This window comes from Lipophrys pholis (genome assembly GCF_963383615.2).
Source record: "Lipophrys pholis genome assembly, chromosome: 7".
Taxonomy (NCBI): domain Eukaryota; kingdom Metazoa; phylum Chordata; class Actinopteri; order Blenniiformes; family Blenniidae; genus Lipophrys; species Lipophrys pholis.
Window position 1 is genome coordinate 5,369,749 of NC_137638.1, and position 22,219 is coordinate 5,391,967.

A 22,219-nucleotide genomic window follows, 5' to 3' on the forward strand; every position below is an offset into this window, starting at 1 on the left:
GTGATTGAGAAGATCAATTAAAAAAAACAACTGAAAAATGGATTCACAATGAAAAAGGCATTGATAATGGGGATGTACAGATATCAGTATTGGTCCGGTACTAGTGTGTACTGCGACTCGGGAGTAAAATCCTCCTGGATCCACTGAGCAGATCCACTTATGAGCGATATCGGACTAACTGCTGGTCCAACTGTCTCTGCTGATTAAGCTGCTGGTGTTGTACAAACTATAGTTTTCTCCTCTTGATATTTTAGGAGAACAGAATTTACTGTTAATCTAACTCTTGATTTTTGTCATTCTCATTAACGCTAAAGAATCTCCAATCTGCAGACATCGCTCGTCCTTTTGTTGTGTACCTGTGGGCGATGCTGTTGACTGATGACGTCACGTAATACTTGCCAGGTTGTAACGATGATCTTGCTATGAAAAGTACCTGTAGTATCTGACCTGATACCAGTATTCCGAGTTCATTCTAAATTTATACTGTTTGAGTTTGTTCTGAGGTAGTGGAAGTGAATTTGAAAGATGGAGTGTTGGTTTGGATTCAAAGATGTGGAAGAAAAAGACGGGTATGAAAACAAAGTACAATTATCAGGGTTATTTCTTTTGATATATATTATACTTCCCACGTGTTTCTAAATGTAGTCTGAAAACGTGCACGTCACATATTTTTGATGGTGTTCAGTAAATGTTTTAATGGTTTAACATCAGAATGACACTTTTTAATTTCTACATTTATCTTTATAATTGAAATTCATTTCAAGCGACTCTCGCATCAGACCTGGCAACCCTGCAAGTGACAGCAAACAATCTATTGTTAGAACTCAGTGGAGGTGAAAGCTTGACGATGATCAGACTCTGAGATCTGTTCATTAATATCGTGGTGTTGGAGGAATTTTGATCCTGGAATGGGCAGTTTGCGGAGGAACAACATCAGATTTCACAGGTGAGCTTCGATGAAACTTTAAAAGTTTTGTGTTCAGACATTAAACGGAAGACTTGTGGAAGTTTAGACTGGGAGAGGCGTCTGCCTGTGTTTCAATTGCTAATGAGTCCAAATCTGAAAAAAAAATTTTTTATTTATTTATTTATTTCTAGTCAACAGCAACCAGATTCTGTGTCAAAGTTGCCTTTTGATAATAATTTACTTTTGAAAACAAAAAGCTGGTTCATACGGTAGTTTCTGAACTTTGTTTCCTGTTCGACTAGTTTTAGGTGGTGGGGCAAGTTGGGTGGTGTGAGGTGCGAGAAGTCAGGCGGGAACAGGTGGGTGGAGTCAGATAGTGACAGGTGGGAGGAGGCAGGTGGGAGCAGGTGGGAGGAGTCAGATAGTGGCAGGTGGGAGGAGTCAGGTGGGAGCAGGTGGGAGGAGTCAGATAGTGGCAGGTGGGAGGAGTCAGATAGTGGCAGGTGGGAGGAGTCAGGTGAGAGCAGGAGGCGGGAGCCGGTGGGAGGAGTCAGGCGGGAGCAGGTGGGAGGAGTCAGATAGTGGCAGGTGGGAGGAGTCAGATAGTGGCAGGTGGGAGGAGTCAGGTGAGAGCAGGAGGCGGGAGCCGGTGGGAGGAGTCAGGCGGGACCAGATAGGATTAATCTCATATCTTCCTCAGAGGCTTCTCACAGATGTTGATCTAACATCCTCACACTGAATCATAATTTTGCATATTTGTTCAAACAACAGATAATATTAGGAGTTCTGATTTTGATTTTTCTGTTTTTTTCTTCTTCTCTGCTGTTTCATTAACCTGAGATGTTTCCTGCAGACATAATGGCGACCAAAGCATCTGGTGAGTCTTGTTTCTTTCACTACTTTCACTATTTTTCAAACTTAAGTCCTCCCCCACCACACACACACACACACACACACACACACACACACACACACACACACACACACACACACACACGTTTATTCCAAGTTTAACTGAAACACAGTGGTTTATCTGATAAAATAACAGCGTGTGTGTTTACCTTCACATGTGTTTCTGCATGAGAAATCTGTCAATGTTGCTCGAAGTTGGTGGAGTTTTTCCAGTAATTTCTGCTCCACACGGTTTACAGACGGTCTTCTGGTCCTTGTTGAAGTGTGACCAGATGTCTTTTCTGTTGATCTGAACATTAAAATGTTTTGGATGGTTGGTGCCTCCTGATGTCTCCACCTGTAGCTCAGGTGTCACAATCCACCATTTGATTTCAAAGAGTTTCTGAATGTTTTATATTTTCGTTGGAAATCCAGACAAGTTGAAGGTTCTGATCTCTTCTTCCTCCGCTGACATCTGAAAGTGGAAATATTACATAATAAGATCTTTATATGAATCTTCTCTTGTTTAAAAATGTCAATGGAGACTTTTGGTCCTCAGGTTCTTAAACATCTTCGAATGTATCCTGAAAAGTCTTTGGACAACCTGCAGGAGGTGAAGACAAACTAAAGTCTGAGATGAACTTCTGTGTCGAGATGATGCAGAGGGCAGTCTGTTGTCTTGATGCAGTCCACTACATTTCAAAGTTCTGTGTCGAGGTTGTACACACTGTGAAGTAATTCACCACTGTAACGCCATAGGAGTGGAGTTTCTGGAACATCTCTCCTGAAATCACATGAAACTTGTTGTCAGAGTTCACTTCCTGGTACGAGATGTTGCATCCTGGTACAATTAGACAGTGATTGAAGCATTTGTGATTTGATTGAAATATGATTGGTTATAAATTAACATCCAAACAAACCAGGTTTTATTTTGTGCGTGTACGGAACAAACCAGAAAATGTGAGCATCAGGAATGACGTAGTAGAGCGGACCAATCACAGCCTCGTGTTCTGTGTTGCTTTGATGTGTAGTTTGAAATATTTGGAGCCATAAATTAGTCTGAAGTGAAAGATGTCTGAATGTTTGATTCCTGTTTCAGATCCACCGCTGAAGCGCAGCAGCAGCTTTCCTTTTCTTCCACCGAACAGTGAGTACAACTTCCATACCAGCAGGAGGCGCTGCAGCAGTGCTCAGTTATTTAAAGTCTAACATTGTAGGAGCTGAGAGGAACATTTTACAGTCACATAAACAAGAGCACTCACTGATGTAGATCCACAACGACACAAAATGAACAAAGTATTTTGCTGCAATAGAGACACACATAGAAATACTGTTTATATCTCAAACTCTGGTGAGGTACTTTTTAGATTATAAACATTGTTCCACATGATGTGAAAGAACAAGAACCCTTGAAAGATCTTGTTATAGGAGGATCAATATTCCTGTACTTTACTCTGACTGCTGTAATAAACCATGAGGGTCAGAATTGTCTGATTGCAGAATAAATCTCCTGTAAAAGTGATTAAACATCTTCATGTGGAATTCCTGATTAAACCACTTCCTTTCCAGTGTCGGCGCTGAGGGCGGTTCTGTTGGGGAACAGCTGGTCTGAGAGGAGCTCAGTGGCAAACTTCATACTGGGAAAGACGACATTCGACACGGACGAAGAACTGGATCAATGTGTCTGTCTCGGCAGAAAGTCGGAGGACAAAACACTTGTTCTTGTCCACACCCCAAACCTCCTGCAACCCAACATCTCTCAGGAAGAACTGACAGGACATGTAGAACTTTGTGCGAGGTTCTCTGATCCTGGACCTCATGTGTTCCTGCTGGTTATTCAGCCTGAAGACTTCACCGAGGAGAACAGTCAGAGGCTTCAGTTCTTAATGGACAACTTCAGTGAGCAGTCATGGAGTCATTCAATCTTACTGATATCAACACCTGAAGAGGAAACGTCGTCACCTCTGGAGGAAACTTTCCCCTCATTGAGAGACTTGATAAAGAAATGTAGAGTCAAACTGTTGTGGAACAAAAAAAACGAACAAAACCTGTTGACAAGCATGTCTGACATGATGGAGGAGAACCAGGGAGAGCATGTGACACAAGATGTTTACAGAGATGCACATTCAAATTTACCTTCTGGTTCCCAAAGTTTGAATCAAGAAGCTTCGACCAGCTTCAACCAGGATCCTGTGGCAGGAAACAGTAAGTGGAAAAACGTTTTATACAGTCAGAGGAACACAAAACCTTTGAGTTTGTACTCCTTGTAATGATTTCTCGATTCATTGACCAATCTAAACGACACATTAAACAAAATCAAGTGTTTGCTATTTCATTTGTGTTCAAAACACAAATCATCACCTGTACTTTGACAAATGCAAATGATAAATTACATTTGCTCAAATGAATATAATGAAGCAGAACGAGAGCTGATAATTTACCGTATCCCGTGCATCGTATATGTGGAAGACACTGTGGTAGATGCTGAGTGCCGCCTGGTTTGGTGACTGGATTAGGGTGAGCAGACACCACACTGTTGTATTGCTGCCATCTGCTGGATATTAGACCAATTCCATTTTGAGTCCTCTATATCCTACTGTACAGCCACGTGGATCTGAGAAAGTCCAGAACTATTTTCACATTTGTCCACTCCTCCATGCTCAGTAATGATGAAAGACTGAAAACAGCAACTCCAGGTCTCTGATGTGTTTTTGTCACAACATATGAAATAGATTTCCAGCACCTACATTGCACGATATTGTTCCCTTGGAAATCGACAGAACACATTTAATTAGTTTTCACATCTCACACAACACTGATTTTTCACATCAGTTTATACATTAAAACTGATTTAAGCTCCTGATGTTAAACATCTTAATGAGAGCAAACAGTCACCTCCAATAAAACCTGACCTCCTGTCAGCTGTGTAAATATTCTTCATTTTAAATGTTTGAAGGTGTTTTGTCATCTAATGTTCAGTCTTATTCATGTTTTCATTCCAGCACACGGACTCAGGATCGTCTTGCTTGGAAAAAGTGATAAAAAGAAAACAGCACTAAAAAAGATATTTACTGGGAAACAAGAGACTAAAGGGCCAAGTCCTCAGTTTCCTGAATCAAAACGGTGTGTGTCTGTCAGTGGAGAGTGGAACAGAAAACCTTTGACAGTGGTGAAAACTCCAGACGTCTTTAATCTGTCGGTGGAAGCAGTGAGAAAGGAGATGAAGAGATGTGTGGAGTTCTGTTCTCCAGGACCAAATGTTCTGCTGCTGCTAGTGAAGCCCTCTGAGTTCACTGAAGACCAGAGAAAAACTCTGATGTTCATCCTGAGTCTGTTTGGTCAAGATGTCTTCAAACACTCCATGGTTGTCCTGACCCATGAAGAAGAGAATCACTACGCAGTAGACCAACTCATCCAGGACTGCCAGCCAAAGGTCCACAGCTTCAATAACTGGAGGGATCCTTCCAAACATGAGGTCCAACAGTTGATGCATAAAATAGAAGATATAGCGAGCACCCAGAGAGGAAAGTTTCTGATTGTAGATAAAGAAACAGATGTTGTAGCAGTGCAAAGAGAACCCCGACCTCCTGTGAACCTGGTGTTGTTTGGCAGAAGAGGATCAGGAAAGACGTCAGCAGTCAATGCTATACTGGGACAAGGAAGGCTTGGACCAGCTGCCAACTCCTCAGAGTGTGTCAGAACCCAGGGAGAGGTGGGTGGAGAGTGGGTCTCTGTGGTGGAGCTGCCTGCGTTGTATGGAAGACCTCAGGAGGAGGTGATGGAGAAGTCTCTCAGGTGTGTCTCCCTCTGTGATCCTGAAGGTGTCCATGCCTTCATCCTGGTCCTACCTGTGGCTCCACTTACTGATGAAGACAAGGGAGAGTTACAGACCATCCAGAAGACCTTCAGCTCTTCAGTCAATGACTTCACCATGATTCTGTTCACTGAGGACTCAGATCCTTCAAGTCACAACTTTCTAGAGGAAAAGAAGGAGCTACAAGAGTTGTGTCAGAGCTTTAGTGGGGAACCTTTTGTTCTCAACATTCATGGAAGACAAGATCTTTCAAGGTTGTTATATAATGTAAACACAATGAGACGAGACAGAAATGGACCAGACTCCTACACAAAGAAAATGTTCGATCATGTCCAAATAGGAAAGATCATCCAACAAGAAAAGAACATCAACCTGCTTCAGTCTGAACTTGAGGAGCTGAAAACAAAGAACACAGACAGCTGTAAGTACATCATTTATTATTTCTGTCTTTAACAGGACTTCACTTCTCAGCACAACATTGTTCTGTTGTTTTATGGTAACGTGTGGTCTTCTTTCACAGGTGATGGGGAGATACAGAACACAGAGTGTCTCAGGATTGTTCTTCTGGGTAAGACTGGCAGTGGAAAGAGCTCCTCAGGAAACACCATCCTGGGAAGAAAGGAGTTTAAAGCTGAACCTGGAGGAAAATCAGTCACCAAACACTGTCAGAAAGCTGTGGGTGAAGTAGACGATCGTACGGTCGTTGTGGTCGATACTCCTGGACTGTTTGATGACAGTTTGTCCAATGAAGAGGTAAATGGAGAGATGGTGAAATGTGTGAGTCTTCTGGCTCCGGGACCACACGTCTTCTTGTTGGTGATAAGAATCGGCAGATTCACACTAGAAGAGAAAGAAACACTGAAACTCATCAGGAATGAATTTGGAAAGAATTCTCTGCACTTTGCCTTCATTCTGTTAACGGGAGGCGATGAACTGGAAAAGAATGAGGAGTCAGTTGAAGAATACGTATATAAATGTGATGATTCATTTAAGAGTCTGATTGCCGACTGTGGAGGAAGATTTCATGTGTTCAACAATGATGAACAAAACCCAAATCAAGTCAGGCAGCTGATAACAAAGATCGACACCATGGTGAAGAAAAACGGAGGCGACTGCTTCACCAATGAGATGCTGCAAGAAGCTGAGGCAGCAATAAAGAAGGAAATGGAAAAGCTCCTGAAGGAGAAGGAAGAAGAGATGAAGAGAGAGAGGGAGGAAGTGGGAAAAAAGCATGAGGAAGAAATGCAGAAGATGATGATGAGAATGAAGGAACAAAGAGCTGAACTGGAAGAAGAGAGAAAACTGATAAAGGAACAACTGAATGAAAAGGAGGAAAACATCAGAAAGGAGCGTGAGCTGAGAAAGAGAGAACAGGAGGAGAGAGAAGAAGAAGACAGGAAGAAGAAAAGTCAGGAGGAAGTTCAAAGACAAGAGTGGAAACAAAAGCTTGAAGCTTTAGAGAAGAACATAAAATCTGAATCTGACCAAAAAGAAACCATCGACAAAAAACTGGTGGAGTCTCGAGAAGAGATGAGGAAGGAGCGAGAGATCTGGGAAGAGAAAAGAAAAGAGTGGTGGGAGGACAGAGACAAAGAAAATGAAGAAATACGACAAAAGGAGCGAAATAAACTGTCAAAGCTTCAGGAAGAGTTTGAGCAGGAAAGAAAAGATTATGAAAGTAAAAGAAGAGAAGATGAAAAGAAACGAGAGGAAGAGGAGAAGAAGAGACAAGAATTAGAAGAAAACTACAAGAAAGAATTGGAGAACATGAAAAAGAAACATGAAGACGAGGCCAGACAACAAGCTGAAGAGTTCAATGAATTCAAGATCAACAAAGAAAAGGAACTTTCAGCTTTAATAGACAAACATATAAAAGATGTGAGCGAACTGAAGAAAAAGCATTTAGAAAGTCAGCAGGAGCAAAAGAAGGAAAGTGAAGAGAAAGAAAAAAGCCTGAAAATCCAAATGGATGAACAGCTGGACAAACATAAAGAAGAACTGACTGACTTGACTCTTGTCATCATGAAACAACAAAAAGAAAATCATGAAAAACTGCAACAGATTCAAACAAAACATAGAGATGACATGAAAAACCTCTTGTCTGATCTAAAGAAAACTTTGGATGAAAAGATCACAGAGGAAATCGATCGCTTGAAGAAAGTACAGCAGAATGAAATGGAAGCTTTAGAGAAGGAACCTCAAACAGAAAACAAAGAACAGAGAAAGGCTGAAATGTCCATCAAGCATGAAGAAGAAATAAAAACTCTGAGAGCAAAAGTGGAGGATAAACAGAAACAAACCAGGAAGGAAGAAATGGATAAACTACAGAAGCAACATGATGAAGAGATGAAAGAGGTCAGAGTGGAAGTTTTAGATAAGATGAAAACAGATCAGGATGAACAAATTGATCAGTTACAGAAAAAACATGATAAACGGATGAAAATACTGTACAAGAAAATCAAAGATGGAGATGGTGATGTGAAAGAGTTTGAGGAACTGAGGAAAAAACACGAAGAAGAAATGAAGAAACTAAAGGAGAAACTTTATCCAAAGTGGTGTGCGATTTTATAAAGTTGATCAGACATCAGTGTGGATTCATAATTCACCAGTGTACAAAGTGCTGCCTCTGTATTTCTTCTACCTTCCTACTCAACATGACCCGGCACTCGACCTTCATGTTCTACTTTTCTATTTGAACTGTGAAATGTGAACCAATGGATCAAAAACACCGACCAGTTACTGAACTCTGTAATCCAGAAAGTCTCTGCTGGAAAGTTCTTCTCTTGTATCTCCTCAAAGGAAAAATGTGTGGAACTTCTAATGGGATGAGCCATCCATCCATCCATCCATCCATCCATCCATCCATCCATCCATCCATCCATCCATCCATCCATGCATAAATACATCAAGGAGCTACATCCACAGTATTGATCCTTTATTGGAAGCTACAGTATCCTCAAGTGAAATCCCCAATCGGACTTGTTATCATCACTGGGAGATCACGACCGACACAAACTCCCTTGTCTGGTTGGTGAAAGAAAGAAATCACACCTGATCAGAAGGAAAGTAAAGGCTTGGAGAAGTTTCTGCTGGATGACGATCAAAACACCATCAGTGAAGCAACTTTTTCTCCACCTTTGTAGGGTCCAACAGATTCCATCTAGACACTGTTTAAAGAGCCCAGTACTCACTGGTACTACACAGCTCCGACTTCATCTCGTGATTGTTCTGTTCAGTTTCTCTTTGTGATTTACTGATTTTATCCTTCAGTGTTTCTGAAACATTTGAATGTGATGTTGACAGAAGAGAGTGATGGTTTCCTTCTGATTAAATGTTGGTAATCTTTACATTTTTTTCACATTTTTTCATTAAATATAGTACAATCCTGAGGAAACATCCATCCATGAGTAGAAGTTGCCTCTATTTTATTTACCGAAGCTTTCTAACCTGCTGCAGTTTGTTTGAATGTTTCATAGAAACACAGTGACTCACCGCTGATCACATGTAAATAATAATGCAGTTTCATCTCTTCATGTAGATAGTGTTAGGTATTAGTGAAGGTTTTCTTATATTCATATATATTATCCTACTTCCGTTGAGAGGTCAATTTATTTTGTCATATATATATATATAAAGTAATATTTTAATAATAATAGTAAATTAATCTCTATATCCCCTTGTTTGTTTGCTTGAGGGATTATTTCAGTATTTGTGATTTATTATTTTTGTAGGATTCGTTAAAGCCCGCCTCTCCGCCTATAAATAGGCGGTGTCTAAAGCGTTCGGGGCTGCCCTCTCTCGATGAATCCCGTACTGACACGCAGCCCGGCGGCTTCTCTACTTCGACCTCTCCCATTCGTACCCGCAGTCAGGCGGCTTCCTTCTCCGGCTCTTCCGCCTTCGTTGTATGTTTGGGGTTATCCCAGATCCTTTTTCCCTGGTGGGATCGGTGGTCCTGTTTTCATTTTTTGTTTGTCCTGCAACAGTAGGTTGGGGTTTTTGTTTGTTAGATTGGGTGTTGGTACCGGCTCCGACGGCCCTGTACAGGGTTGGCCCGGTACCGCACCTGTTTGTTTGTTTGTGCCAGCCCACCAGGTACTTGTTCTTTTGAATATTTTGGTAGTTTAGGACACGGGGTGGTTTTGGGGTTTTGTCGGGTTCTAGTTTGTACATAACCCGCTTGTTTTTTCAGGTTCAACATTTTTTTTGAATTAAAAACCAACGAGTGAATTAAAAGAAAATTAAATAAAAATTGTAAAACTCCAACTGTTTCCGGGTGTCCTTCCAGATATGTTCCGTCCCTCCTCGGGGTGTAACAATAGTGATGATGATTTTTTTTTTTTTTCCATTTTTTCCATTGTAGATGGCGGTCGTTTTCAATGCAGGCCTCTGTAGTCAGTCCCTCCCTGAATTCGTGGGAGCTTTTCCAGAAAGCTGCGATAAAAGTTGCAGTGATTTTTAGGTGTTTGTTGTGGTGAAATTCAATTTAATTCAACTTTTTTTATGTAGCGGGCAAACACAACGGAGTCATCTCAAGGCAGATCTCTGGAGAAAACCCAGCAATTCCACATGAGCAGGCAGAAGCAACTGGGAAAATAAAAAAACTTGCTCTAACAGGAAGAAACCTGCAGAACCAGAATAAAGGGCGACGGAATCTGGAGAACAAGTGAAAGTTTTGATGATTAGTTTGAAATTCTCCATTTTTTTCACAGTGATTCAATATGGTTTTGTAAAGGCAATTTGAACATATTCATGATTTAATTGTTCATACTATTAAAGACTGCACATTATAGTTAATAAAATAAATATAAAACTGAGAAATGTTTTGGGTTGTTTTTTTTGCTAATTTGATGGACAATGTCTGGATTTTTCTGAATGATGAATGTAAATTCTTCTGAAGATTTGACTGAAGTGGGACTTAAATATAATGTCATGAAACAACACTGGGCTGATGAGGTGTTTTTTCAGAGTTCAGGTAAAGTTGGAAAGCAGCAGCTGAAAGGTCATCAGTTCAAAAGCAAAGAAATACGGAGGATTGTCACGAGTGGAGGGGTAGACAGAAAAATGCTTTGATTGATAAACTACCAGCAATGGCTAAAACATAAAACCAATAAAAGGGTAAGAAGGAAAAATGAGAATGAAACTACCAAGAGCAGCTAAAACATCTAAAAACAAAATAGGCTAAATAGCCTTAATCAGTTAAAATGGCTCCACATCCTAAAAAAGTTAACATGTATATGATGAACAAGTAGTTTTGAAGCCGTTTCCATGATATTTACATGTCTATCTGTCTGTCTGTCACCAACCAATGAGCTAATCCTAATATATACAATATTATTTAATTTATTGTATTATTATATATCTTCATCTAAGTCCAAAATACCTGCGACATATTTGAAATATGTGAATGTGTGTCATAACATGTAAAATCAAAGTTAAAGCGTCGTGAAAAACCTTGCTTATGTATTTATCTATGAGGCAGGAAAAGGTTTTTTTTTATGATATTTTTTATTAAAAAAAAAAAACCTCAATGATGGAATCGACTGTGGCGTCGGTGGACTTCCTGCCTGCTTGTTCATCCAGCGGCTGCTACAAGTTATCTAAAAAAAAAAAAAAAAAGTGGCATTTTAATTCGAGTTATCACAAATGCACAAATAAACTGATTAAACTGAATGACATGTATGAAATGGTTAAAAACAAAGTACAATGATCAGGGTTATTTTTTTGATTATATTGTGGCGAGCCGAGAAGAAGAAGGACGATTCAGGCTTCCTTCCGCACGCTGTACAGACAGGCGCTTTTATTGTGAAAAACCAGAACGAACACATTTGAAGAAAACGGACCAGAGCACATCAAACACAGTACAACTCTCGTACTTGGTGCTAAAATAACAATAAATTAAATTGGGTCAACTGATAAAACAGTAAAAGCATGACAACACAAACACCAACACTACAGCCAAAACTAATTAGAACAACATTAATTGAAGTTTAAAGCCCATATTCCCCAAACACCCAAGATGCATTGCTGCATACACAGCGATCAGCTCCCTGATCGCTACAATATAATATACTTCCCACATGTTTCTAAATGTAGTCTGAAAACGTGCACGTCACATATTATTGATGGTGTTCAGTAAATGTTAAATGTTTTAATGGTTTAACACCCTCAGAATGACACTTTTTAATTTCTACATTTATCTTTTTAAAAAAATAAAAAAAAATTCAAGCGACTCTGGCATCAGACCTGGCAACCCAGGACAAAGTGCAAATCGAAAGTAAAGTTAGAACTCAGTGCAGGTGAACGTGTGACGATAATCAGACTCTGAGATCTGTTCATTAATATCGTGGTGTTGGAGGAGTTTTGATCCTGGAATGGGCAGTTTGTGGAAGAACAACATCAGATTTCACAGGTGAGCTTCAATGAGACTTTAAAAGTTTTGTGTTCAGACATTAAACGGAAAACTTGTGGAAGTTTAGACGGTCCCCACCCTTGAAGATGGCGCCTAGGGGCAGAAAATAGGTTCTGGATTTGAATTTCAGGATGTGAATTTATTTCAGAATAAAAACAGGTCACATAGTTTTAGTGGGGCACTATTGTTGAAAAGCTAATTGTGTTTCGTGGTCATAATTTACACTAATGAGTCCAAATCTGAAAAACGTTTTTGTTTATTTCTAGTCAACAGTGACCAGATACTGTGTCAAAATTGCCTTTTGATAATAATTAACTTTTGAAATCATGAAGCTGATCCATACTGTAGTTTCTGAGCTTTTTTTCCCTGTTTGACACGTCTTAAGTGGTGGGGGAAGTTGGGTGGTGTGAGGTGGGAGGACTCAAGAGGTAGCAGAAGGTGGGAGGAGGTGGGACTAATCTGACTTTTTCATCAGAAGCTTCTCGCTGGTGTTAATCTCACATCCTCACACTGAATCATAATTTTGCATATTTGTTCAAACAACAGATGATTTTAGGAGTTCTGATGTGTTTCTTTCTTCTTCTCAGCAGTTTCATTAACCTGAGATGTTTTCTATAGACGTAATGGCGACCAAAGGATCTGGTGAGTCTTGTTTCTTTCACTATTTTTAAAACTTAAGTCCTGTCCCACCAATAACACATGAGACATGTGTACTAATCATATATCAGATTTTAGTATTTTTAGGGTCCGAGCCCAAGCAGAGCTGGGCGACGCCCAGTTGGAATGCAATAGTTTATTTTAGTTTCTACTACTGTGCAAACTACAGTACTGTTTTTCCAGCGATTTCTGCTCCACACGGTTTACAGACGGTCTTCTGGTCCTTGTTGAAGTGTGACCAGATGTCTTTTCTGTTGATCTGAACATTTAAATGTTTTGGATGGTTGGTGTCTCCTGATGTCTCCACCTGTAGCTCAGGTGTCACAATCCACCATTTGATATCAAAGAGTTTCTGAATGTTTTATATTTTCGTTGGTAATCCAGACAAGTTGAAGGTTCTGATCTCTTCTTCCTCTGCTGACATGTGAAAGTAGAAATATTACGTAATAAGATCTTTATATGAATCTTCTCTTGTTTAAAAATGTCAATGGAGACTTTTGGTCCTCAGGTTCTTAAACATCTTCAAATGTATCCTGAAAAGTCTTTGGACAACCTGCAGGAGGTGAAGACAAACTAAAGTCTGAGAAGAACTTCTGTGTCGAGATGATGCAGAGGGCAGTCTGTTGTCTTGATGCAGTCCACTACATTTCAAAGTTCTGTGTCGAGGTTGTACACACTGTGAAGTGATTCACCACTGTAACGCCATAGGAGTGGAGTTTCTGGAACATCTCTCCTGAAATCACATGAAACTTGTTGTCAGAGTTCACTTCCTGGTACGAGATGTTGCATCCTGGTACAGTTAGACAGTGATTGAAGCATTTGTGATTTGATTGAAATATGATTGGTTATAAATTAACATCCAAACAAACCAGGTTTTATTTTGTGCGTGTACGGAACAAACCAGAAAATGGGAGCATCAGGAATGACGTAGTAGAGCGGACCAATCACAGCCTCGTGTTCTGTGTTGCTTTGACGTGTAGTTTGAAATATTTGGAGCCATAAATTAGTCTGAAGTGAAAGATGTCTGAATGTTTGATTCCTGTTTCAGATCCACCGCTGAAGCGCAGCAGCAGCTTTCCTTTTATTCCACCTGACAGTGAGTACAACTTCCATACCAGCAGGAGGCGCTGCAGCAGGGCTCAGTTATTTAAAGTCTGACATTGTAGGAGCTGAGAGGAACATTTTACAGTCACATAAACAAGAGCACTCACTGATGTAGATCCACAACACACAGATTCACAACGACATAAAATGAACAGAAAGTATTTGGCTGCAATAGAGATACACATAGAAATACTGTTTATATCTCAAACTCTGGTGAGGCACTTTAGATTTTAAACATTGTTCCACATGATGTGAAAGAACAAGAACACTTGAAAGATCTTGTTATAGGAGGATCAATATTCCTGTACTTTACTCTGACTGCTGTAATAAACCATGAGGGTCAGAACTGTCTGATTGCAGAATAAATCTCCTGTAAAAGTGATTAAATATCTTCATGTGGAATTCCTGATTAAACCACTTCCTTTCCAGTGTCGGCGCTGAGGGCGGTTCTGTTGGGGAACAGCTGGTCTGAGAGGAGCTCAGTGGCAAACTTCATACTGGGAAAGACGACATTCGACACGGACGAAGAACAGGATCAATGTGTCCGTCTCGGCAGAAAGTCGAAGGACAAAACACTTGTTCTTGTCAACACCCCAAACCTCCTGCAACCCAACATCTCTCAGGAAGAACTGACAGGACATGTAGAACTTTGTGAGAGGTTCTCTGATCCTGGACCTCATGTGTTGCTGCTGGTTATTCAGCCTGAAGACTTCACCAAGGAGAACAGTCAGAGGCTTCAGTCCTTCATGGACAACTTCAGTGAGCAGTCATGGAGTCATTCAGTCTTACTGATATCAACACCTGAAGAGGAAACGTCGTCACCTCTGAAGGAAACTTTCCCCTCATTGAGAGACTTGATAAAGAAATGTAGAGTCAAACTGTTGTGGAACAAAAAAAACGAACAAAACCTGTTGACAAGCATGTCTGACATGATGAAGGAGAACAAGGGAGAGCATGTGACACAAGATGTTTACAGAGATGCAGATTCAAATTTACCTTCTGGTTCCCAAAGTTTGAATCAAGAAGCTTCGACCAGCTTCAACCAGGATCCTGTGGCAGGAAACAGTAAGTGGAAAAACGTTTTATACAGTCAGAGGAACACAAAACCTTTGAGTTTGTACTCCTTGTAATGATTTCTCGATTCATTGACCAATCTAAACGACACATTAAACAAAATCAAGTGTTTGCTATTTCATTTGTGTTCAAAACACAAATCATCACCTGTACTTTGACAAATGCAAACGATAAATTACATTTGCTCAAATGAATATAATGAAGCAGAACGAGAGCTGATAATTTACCGTGTCTCGTTCATCGTATATGTGGAAGGCACTGTGGTAGATGCTGAGTGCCGCCTGATTTGGTGACTGGATTAGGGTGAGCAGACACCACACTGTTGTATTGCTGCCATCTGCTGGATATTAGACCAATTCCATTTTGAGTCCTCTATATCCTACTGTACAGCCACGTGGATCTGAGAAAGTCCAGAACTATTTTCACATTTGTCCACTCCTCCATGCTCAGTAATGATGAAAGACTGAAAACAGCAACTCCAGGTCTCTGCTGTGTTTTTGTCACAACATATGAAATAGATTTCCAGCACCTACATTGCACGATATTGTTCCCTTGGAAATCGACAGAACACATTTAATTAGTTTTCACATCTCACACACTGATTTTTCACATCAGTTTATACATTAAAACTGATTTAAGCTCCTGATGTTAAACATCTTAATGAGAGCAAACAGTCACCTCCAATAAAACCTGACCTCCTGTCAGCTGTGTAAATATTCTTCATTTTAAATGTTTCAAGGTGTTTTGTCATCTAATGTTCAGTCTTATTCATGTTTTCATTCCAGCACACGGACTCAGGATCGTCTTGCTTGGAAAAACTGATAAAAAGAAAACAGCACTAAAAAAGATATTTACTGGGAAACAAGAGACTAAAGGGCCAAGTCCTCAGTTTCCTGAATCAAAACGGTGTGTGACTGTCAGTGGAGAGTGGAACAGAAAACCTTTCACAGTGGTGAAAACTCCAGACGTCTTTAATCTGTCGGTGGAAGCAGTGAGAAAGGAGATGAAGAGATGTGTGGAGTTCTGTTCTCCAGGACCAAATGTTCTGCTGCTGCTAGTGAAGCCCTCTGAATTCACTGAAGACAAGATAAAAACTCTGACGTTCATCCTGAGTCTGTTTGGTCAGGATGTCTTCAAACACTCCATGGTTGTCCTGACCCATGAAGAAGAGAATCACTACGCAGTAGACCAACTCATCCAGGACTGCCAGCAAAAGGTCCACAGCTTCAATAACTGGAGGGATCCTTCCAAACATGAGGTCCAACAGTTGATGCAGAAAATAGAAGATATAGCGAGCACCCAGAGAGGAAAGTTTCTGGTTGTAGATAAAGAAACAGATGTTGTAGCAGTGAAAAGAGAACCCCGTCCTCCTGTGAATCTGGTGTTGTTTGGCAGAAGAGGATCAGGAAAGACGTCAGCAGTCAATGCTATACTGGGACAAGGAAGGCTTGGACCAGCTGCCAACTCCTCAGAGTGTGTCAGAAACCAGGGAGAGGTGTGTGGAGAGTTAGTCTCTGTGGTGGAGCTGCCTGCTTTGTATGGAAGACCTCAGGAGGAGGTGATGGAGAAGTCTCTCAGGTGTGTCTCCCTCTGTGATCCTGAAGGTGTCCATGCCTTCATCCTGGTCCTACCTGTGGCTCCACTCACTGATGAAGACAAGGGAGAGTTACAGACCATCCAGAAGACCTTCAGCTCTTCAGTCAATGACTTCACCATGATTCTGTTCACTGTGGACTCAGATCCTTCAAGTCACAACTTTCTAGAGGAAAAGAAGGAGCTACAAGAGTTGTGTCAGAGCTTTAGTGGGGAACCTTTTGTTCTCAAGATTCATGGAAGACAAGATCTTTCAAGGTTGTTATATAATGTAGACACAATGAGACGAGACAGAAATGGACCAGACTCCTACACAAGGAAAATGTTCGATCATGTCCAAATAGGAAAGATCATCCAACAAGAAAAGAACATCAACCTGCTTCAGTCTGAACTTGAGGAGCTGAAAACAAAGAACACAGACAGCTGTAAGTACATCACTTATTATTTCTGTCTTTAACAGGACTTCACCTCTCAGCACAACATTGTTCTGTTGTTTTATGGTAACTTGTGGTCTTCTTTCACAGGTGATGGGGAGATACAGAACACAGAGTGTCTCAGGATTGTTCTTCTGGGTAAGACTGGCAGTGGAAAGAGCTCCTCAGGAAACACCATCCTGGGAAGAAAGGAGTTTAGAGCTGAACTTGGAGGAAAATCAGTCACCAAACACTGTCAGAAAGTTGTTGGTGAAGTAGACGATCGTACGGTCGTTGTGGTCGATACTCCTGGACTGTTTGATGACAGTTTGTCCAATGAAGAGGTAAATGGAGAGATGGTGAAATGTGTGAGTCTTCTGGCTCCGGGACCACACGTCTTCTTGTTGGTGATAAGAATTGGCAGATTCACACTAGAAGAGAAAGAAACACTGAAACTCATCAGGAATGAATTTGGAAAGAATTCTCTGCACTTTGCCTTCATTCTGTTAACGGGAGGCGATGAACTGGAAAAGAATGAGGAGTCAGTTGAAGAATACGTATATAAATGTGATGATTCATTTAAGAGTCTGATTGCCGACTGTGGAGGAAGATTTCATGTGTTCAACAATTATGAACAAAACCCAAATCAAGTCAGGCAGCTGATAACAAAGATCGACACCATGGTGAAGAAAAACGGAGGCGACTGCTTCACCAATGAGATGCTGCAAGAAGCTGAGGCAGCAATAAAGAAGGAAATGGAAAAGCTCCTGAAGGAGAAGGAAGAAGAGATGAAGAGAGAGAGGGAGGAACTGGAAAAAAAGCATGAGGAAGAAATGCAGAAGATGATGATGAGAATGCAGGAACAAGGAGCTGAACTGGAAGAAGAGAGAAAACTGAAAAAAGAACAACTGAATGAAAAGGAGGAAAACATCAGAAAGGAGCGCGAGCTGAGAAAGAGAGAACAGGAGGAGAGAGAAGAAGAAGACAGGAAGAAGAAAAGTCAGGAGGAAGTTCAAAGACGAGAGTGGAAACAAAAGCTTGAAGCTTTAGAGAAGAACATAAAATCTGAATCTGACCAAAAAGAAACCATCGACAAAAAACTGGTGGAGTCTCGAGAAGAGATGAGGAAGGAGCGAGAGATCTGGGAAGAGAAAAGAAAAGAGTGGTGGGAGGACAGAGACAAAGAAAATGAAGAAATACGACAAAAGGAGCGAATTAAACTGTCAAAGCTTCAGGAAGAGTTTGAGCAGGAAAGAAAAGATTATGAAAGTAAAAGAAGAGAAGATGATGAAAAGAAACGAGAGGAAGAGGAGAAGAAGAGACAAGAATTAGAAGAAAACTACAAGAAAGAATTGGAGAACATGAAAAAGAAACATGAAGACGAGGCCAGACAACAAGCTGAAGTGTTCAATGAATTCAAGATCAACAAAGAAAAGGAACTTTCAGCTTTAATAGACAAACATATAAAAGATGTGAGCGAACTGAAGAAAAAGCATTTAGAAAGTCGGCAGGAGCAAAAGAAGGAAAGTGAAGAGAAAGAAAAAAGCCTGAAAACCCAAATGGATGAACAGCTGGACAAACATAAAGAAGAACTGACTGACTTGACTCTTGTCATCATGAAACAACAAAAAGAAAATCATCAAAAACTGCAAGAGATTCAAACAAAACATAAAGATGACATGAAAAAACTCTATTCTGATCTAAAGAAAACTTTGGATGAAAAGATCACAGAGGAAATCAATCGCTTGAAGAAAGTACAGCAGAATGAAATGGAAGCTTTAAAGAAGGAACCTCAAACAGAAAACAAAGAACAGAGAAAGGCTGAAATGTCCATCAAGCATGAAGAAGAAATAAAAACTCTGAGAGCAAAAGTGGAGGATAAACAGAAACAAACCAGGAAGGAAGAAATGGATAAACTACAGAAGCAACATGATGAAGAGATGAAAGACTTCAAAAAGAAAATGTTATGTGAGATGCAAATGAAACGGGAAAAAGAAAGTATGTTACAGAGACAACATGATGAAGAGATGAACACACTGTACCAGAAAGTCAGAGATGGAGACGATGTGAAAGAGTTTGAGGAACTGAGGAAAAAACACGAAGAAGAAATGAAGAAACTAAAGGAGGAAGTTCGTCCAAAGTGGTGTACGATTTTATAAAGTTGATCAGACATCAGTGTGGATTCATAATTCACCAGTGTACAAAGTGCTGCCTCTGTATTTCTTCTACCTTCCTACTCAACATGACCCGGCACTCGACCTTCATGTTCTACTTTTCTATTTGAACTGTGAAATGTGAACCAATGGATCAAAAACACCGACCAGTTACTGAACTCTGTAATCCAGAAAGTCTCTGCTGGAAAGTTCTTCTCTTGTATCTCCTCAAAGGAAAAATGTGTGGAACTTCTAATGGGATGAGCCATCCATCCATCCATCCATCCATCCATCCATCCATCCATCCATCCATCCATCCATCCATGCATAAATACATCAAGGAGCTACATCCACAGTATTGATCCTTTATTGGAAGCTACAGTATCCTCAAGTGAAATCCCTAATCAGACTTGTTATCATCACTGGGAGATCACGACCGACACAAACTCCCTTGTCTGGTTGGTGAAAGAAAGAAATCACACCTGATCAGAAGGAAAGTAAAGGCTTGGAGAAGTTTCTGCTGGATGACGATCAAAACACCATCAGTGAAGCAACTTTTTCTCCACCTTTGTAGGGTCCAACAGATTCCATCTAGACACTGTTTAAAGAGCCCAGTACTCACTGGTACTACACAGCTCCGACTTCATCTCGTGATTGTTCTGTTCAATTTCTCTTTGTGATTTACTGATTTTATCCTTCAGTGTTTCTGAAACATTTGAATGTGATGTTGACAGAAGAGAGTGATGGTTTCCCTCTGATTAAATGTTGGTAATCTTTACATTTTTTTCACATTTTTTCATTAAATATAGTACAATCCTGAGGAAACATCCATCCATGAGTAGAAGTTCCCTCTATTTTATTTACCGAAGCTTTCTAACCTGCTGCAGTTTGTTTGAATGTTTCATAGAAACACAGTGACTCACCGCTGATCACATGTAAATAATAATGCAGTTTCATCTCTTCATGCAGATAGTGATGATGATTTATTTTTTTTTTTACATTTTTTACATTTTAGATGACGGTCGTTTTCAATGCAGGCCTCTGTAGTCAGTCCCTCCAGGAATTCGCAGGCCTTTTTTGTGATTGCTGCGGCCCAAAATCCCTGAATTCGTGGGAGCTTTTCCAGAAAGCTGCGATAAAAGTTGCAGTGATTTTTAGGTGTTTGTTGTAGTGAAATTCAACTTTTTTTATGTAGCGGGCAAACACAACGGAGTCATCTCAAGGCAGATAAAAAAAACTTGCTCTAACAGGAAGAAACCTGCAGAACCAGAATAAAGGGCGACGGAATCTGGAGAACAAGTGAAAGTTTTGATGATCAGTTTGAAATTCTCCATTTTTTTCACAGTGATTCAATATGTTCAAGATGTGTGTCAGTTTTGGGTGTAAAATTATGGAATGGACTTAATGATGAAATAAAGATGTGTAATTCTATGTATGTTTTCAAGAAGACTTTAAAGTCTAAAATTATCAAAGGTTACAATGAAATTTGATTGAATTTGATTTTTCAGTAGTAATGGAGTATTAGTGATGTTTTATTGTGAATTATTCAGTTAATCCTATGATGGTACAGGATAGGCACAAATAAGCCTTGAGGCTTCAGCCTATTCCTTTTTCGGTTGCTGTCTGTTTATTTTGTAAAAACATGTTTTTGTTTTTATTTTGTATTTTAACCGAAATAAAGCATTCATTCATTCATTCATGTTTTTGTAAAGGCAATTTGAACATATTCATGATTTAATTGTTCATACTATTAAATACTGCACATTATAGTTAATAAAATAAATATAAAACTGAGAAATGTTTTGGGTTTTTTTTTTTGCTAATTTGATGGACAATGTCTGGATTTTTCTGAATGATGAATGTAAATTCTTCTGAAGATTTGACTGAAGTGGGACTTAAATATAATGTCATGAAACAACACTGGGCTGATGAGGTGTTTTTTCAGAGTTCAGGTAAAGTTGGAAAGCAGCAGCTGAAAGGTCATCAGTTCAAAAGCAAAGAAATATGGAGGATTGTTACGAGTGGAGGGGTAGACAGAAAAATGCTTAGATTGATAAACTACCAGCAATGGCTAAAACATAAAACCAATAAAAGGGTAAGAAGGAAAAATGAGAATGAAACTACCAAGAGCAGCTAAAACATCTAAAAACAAAATAGGCTAAATAGCCTGAATCAGTTAAAATGGCTCCACATCCTAAAAAAGTTAACATGTATATGATGAACAAGTAGTTTTGAAGCCGTTTCCATGATATTTACATGTCTATCTGTCTGTCTGTCACCAACCAATGAGCTAATCCTAATATATACAATATTATTTAATTTATTGTATTATTATATATCTTCATCTAAGTCCAAAATACCTGCGACATATTTGAAATATGTGAATGTGTGTCATAACATGTAAAATCAAAGTTAAAGCGTCGTGAAAAACCTTGCTTATGTATTTATCTATGAGGCAGGAAAAGGTTTTTTTTTATGATATTTTTTATTAAAAAAAAAAAACCTCAATGATGGAATCGACTGTGGCGTCGGTGGACTTCCTGCCTGCTTGTTCATCCAGCGGCTGCTACAAGTTATCTAAAAAAAAAAAAAAAAAGTGGCATTTTAATTCAAGTTATCACAAATGCACAAATAAACTGATTAAACTGGATGACATGTATGAAATGGTTACAAACAAAGTACAATGATCAGGGTTATTTTTTTGATTATATTGTGGCGAGCCGAGAAGAAGAAGGACGATTCAGGCTTCCTTCCGCACGCTGTGCAGACAGGCGCTTTTAATGTGAAAAACCAGAACGAACACATTTGAAGAAAACGGACCAGAGCACATCAAACACAGTACAACTCTCGTACTTGGTGCTAAAATAACAATAAATTAAATTGGGTCAACTGATAAAACAGTAAAAGCATGACAACACAAACACCAACACTACAGCCAAAACTAATTAGAACAACATTAATTGAAGTTTAAAGCCCATATTCCCCAAACACCCAAGATGCATTGCTGCATACACAGCGATCAGCTCCCTGATCGCTACAATATAATATACTTCCCACATGTTTCTAAATGTAGTCTGAAAACGTGCACGTCACATATTATTGATGGTGTTCAGTAAATGTTAAATGTTTTAATGGTTTAACACCCTCAGAATGACACTTTTTAATTTCTACATTTATCTTTTTAAAAAAATAAAAAAAAAT

At 39.7% G+C, this 22,219-nt stretch overlaps 1 protein-coding gene across 1 annotated transcript; it reads left to right on the plus strand.

Moving 5' to 3' along the window:
• Positions 1-808: 808 nt before the first annotated feature.
• LOC308111565 (uncharacterized protein) lies at positions 809-20,924 on the plus strand. Its single transcript, XM_080466524.1, has 11 exons — positions 809-946; positions 1,748-1,784; positions 2,898-2,945; positions 3,368-4,003; positions 4,801-6,033; positions 6,133-8,171; positions 12,630-12,666; positions 13,730-13,777; positions 14,215-14,850; positions 15,645-16,877; positions 16,977-20,924. Exons 2-11 carry the CDS (start codon positions 1,748-1,750, stop codon positions 19,022-19,024), a joined length of 7,995 nt encoding a protein of 2,664 aa, XP_080322650.1. The 5' UTR covers positions 809-946; the 3' UTR covers positions 19,025-20,924.
• The last annotated feature ends 1,295 nt before the right edge of the window (positions 20,925-22,219 follow it).